We start from the raw sequence: 2,883 nt of genomic DNA on the forward strand, positions 1-2,883 counted from the left end.
AACACACACATAAACACACATACACACACACACATAAACACACATACCCACAAACACATACAAACACACGCGCGCGGATACATACCATTTAAAATTTGTTTGCCCAGCGCCGGCGTAGATATACAAGCAACTGCCATGCGATATCATCAAACTCGCCATCATCGATCATTTATACAAACATACCTATCCCACTCAACTATACACCAAAATATACTCACAAAAATACAATTATACATAGGCACACATCACTGATACAAAAATGAAAAATACAAAAATATACAAATACACAAAAATATACAAACACACATACGGATACTGGTGAGATTTATAAAAAAACATTCAATGATAAATAAAATATCAATGGCCTTTGAATTTACAAACATTCAAACAAACGAAAAAGGAAAACACACACAAACACACAAACACACGCGCAAACACACTCACACAAACACACACACACAGCACAACTTATGAACCACTACTAGAAAACATTTCGACACACACTTGGCCAGCAATGAAAGGAATTTGAAAAAAATAATTACAACAATAATAACAACAACAACAACAACAATAATAATAATAATATCGATAGTGATATAATAGATGCTGACAGGCGAAGAATGATGGAGAGAATGTACAGAGGTGTGGGAACATTTTAAAAGAATGAAGTGGGAATACTTGAATGAAACATTGAAGTGAGATTGATAGAGAGAAGGAAAGAACAACAAAGCGAAAAAAGAAGAAAAAGTATGGAAAAAAAGGAAGAGAGAAAACAAAGAAAGAAAAAGAAAGAGAGAGAGAGAAAGAGAGTGAGAGAGCGAGAGAGTGAGACAGTGAGAAATAGCATATGGAGACAGTGTTTCAAAGAGTTGGATTACATAAAAATTTCGCCCTTGAATAACTTGAAAACACTGAGTGAAGTAAGTTTAACACAATGTTCCGCTATTGAAGTAGTAATAATGTATAAAAAAGCAATAGTCGTAGTAGCAGTTACTGTTTTGTAGTAATAGTAGTATTAAGTAGTAGTAGTAGTAGTAGTAGTAGTAAAAGAGTAGTAGTAGTAGTAGTAGTAGTAGTAGTAGTAGTAGTAGTAGTGTAGTAGTAGTTGTTGTCGTGTTAGTAGCAGCAGCAGTAGTAGTAGTATCAATTGTTTGAAAATAAGTATGTATTATAACATGTGTAATAATGTTAACAGAGTAGTAAGTATCATTATCAGTAGTAGCAGCGATTGTAGCAGCATCTGCAGCTGTAGTAGTTGTTGTTGTTACTGCCTAGTAGTAGCGATTGTAGCAGCATCTGCAGCTGTAGTCGTAGTGGTTGTAGTAGGACGAGTCTAACTAAATCTGTCAGCAATAATACACACAAATAAGCATGAATTAAAAGAGTGCACACGTTTTCCAAAGGATGAGCATATACAGGGATTTCTATGAAATCGAACCCAGACACTGCGACACAGGAAGAGGCGTCTCTAACCACGACGCCATCTCGCAATAAGTATTTGTAGTAGTTTTAGTAGTAGTAGTGTTTTTTAAAGTTATAAGAGTAGTAGTAATAGTAATCGGAGTGTCGGTACCAAACAAGCAAATTATCAGTTCCCCAATGTTCTTTGAGAACTCTCTTCAAGGGCTGATGATGGCGATGATGTTGAGATTGTTGTTGTTGTTGATGATGATGATGATTGAGTAATAATGATGATGATGATGATGATGATTGAGTGATGATGCTGATGATGATGAAGGAGGTAGCAATCAAAGTTGATGACGATGGCGACGCAATAATTCTTTGGAACCCATTCCAACCAAAAGGCATAGACAAATAAATCCTAACATAAAAGTTCAACACACACCACACAAACACACACACAAACACACTCACACACAAACGCAAGCACATATTTACTACATAAACAAGGGAATCCTATCAATCGAATCCACACCAACATAAATACATACATAAAACCACTTATATAAACCCAGACAGACAGAAAGACACACACACACACATACAAAAACACAGGCATACAAAATCAAGGGCACACACACACAAGCACACAAACATACACACACACATACACCAATATACATGTACCTCTATTATACCAAATAAACACACACCAACACACACACAGACATACAACACAAACATAGCAATAAATAAACATTTATAAATATTTTTATTGATTTTTTTTACACACCATTAAAAACACACCTACATATACAATTAGGCACACTTAGTCATTCGCATACGCTTCTATTTAAAAGCTACGTACGATTTTTGTTGTCTGTCATTCCAATTTGACAGATATTTGTAATTCTAATTAATAATATTTATTATTAGTTTTATATAAATTAATTATTATTTTTTATATTTATTTATTACAACTATTGTTATTATTATTGCCATTCCACAAATTGTTTCGGTAACTTTTGAAAATTCAAACTCACAAAGGCTTCATCAATGTTATTGGCGTTTGCCGAGCTGATTATGATGAACAAAATTTATATTATTGTTGTTATTATTGTTTTGTTGTTGTTTGTGCGTGTGTGCTTGTGTGTAGTGTGTGTGTGTGTGTGTATGTATGTTTGTTTGTTTGTATGTATGTATATGTGAATGTTTATGTAGGTGTGTATATGCATATACTTTCATATGAGTATATATTTGTTTTTGTGCATATCTATGTATGCTTGTATGTTTATATATGTTTTATATATATAAATGTATGTGTGTGTGTGTGTGTGTGTGTGTGTGAGTGTATGGTGTATGTATGTATGTTTGTATGCATGTTTGTATGCACGTTACAATTCAATGGAGCTACCCTTTGTGGAATTTTTGTTTGCATGCAATCTTTGTGCATCATTAATGATCCATAAATATTTTTGGGGT

At 33.7% G+C, this 2,883-nt stretch overlaps 1 protein-coding gene across 1 annotated transcript in view; it reads left to right on the top strand.

Annotated features, from left to right (window-relative positions):
- HELRODRAFT_173522 (hypothetical protein) overlaps positions 1-1,494 on the top strand; it is a gene marked incomplete at both ends in the record, with an annotated part of 4,380 nt that extends 2,886 nt beyond the window's left edge. The window contains one exon of the mRNA XM_009020129.1: positions 1,404-1,494. Coding sequence (XP_009018377.1) covers positions 1,404-1,494 — 91 coding nt within the window. The remainder of the gene's footprint in view (positions 1-1,403) is intronic.
- Between the last annotated feature and the right edge of the window lie 1,389 nt (positions 1,495-2,883).

Source organism: Helobdella robusta (genome assembly GCF_000326865.2).
Source record: "Helobdella robusta unplaced genomic scaffold HELROscaffold_26, whole genome shotgun sequence".
Taxonomy (NCBI): domain Eukaryota; kingdom Metazoa; phylum Annelida; class Clitellata; order Rhynchobdellida; family Glossiphoniidae; genus Helobdella; species Helobdella robusta.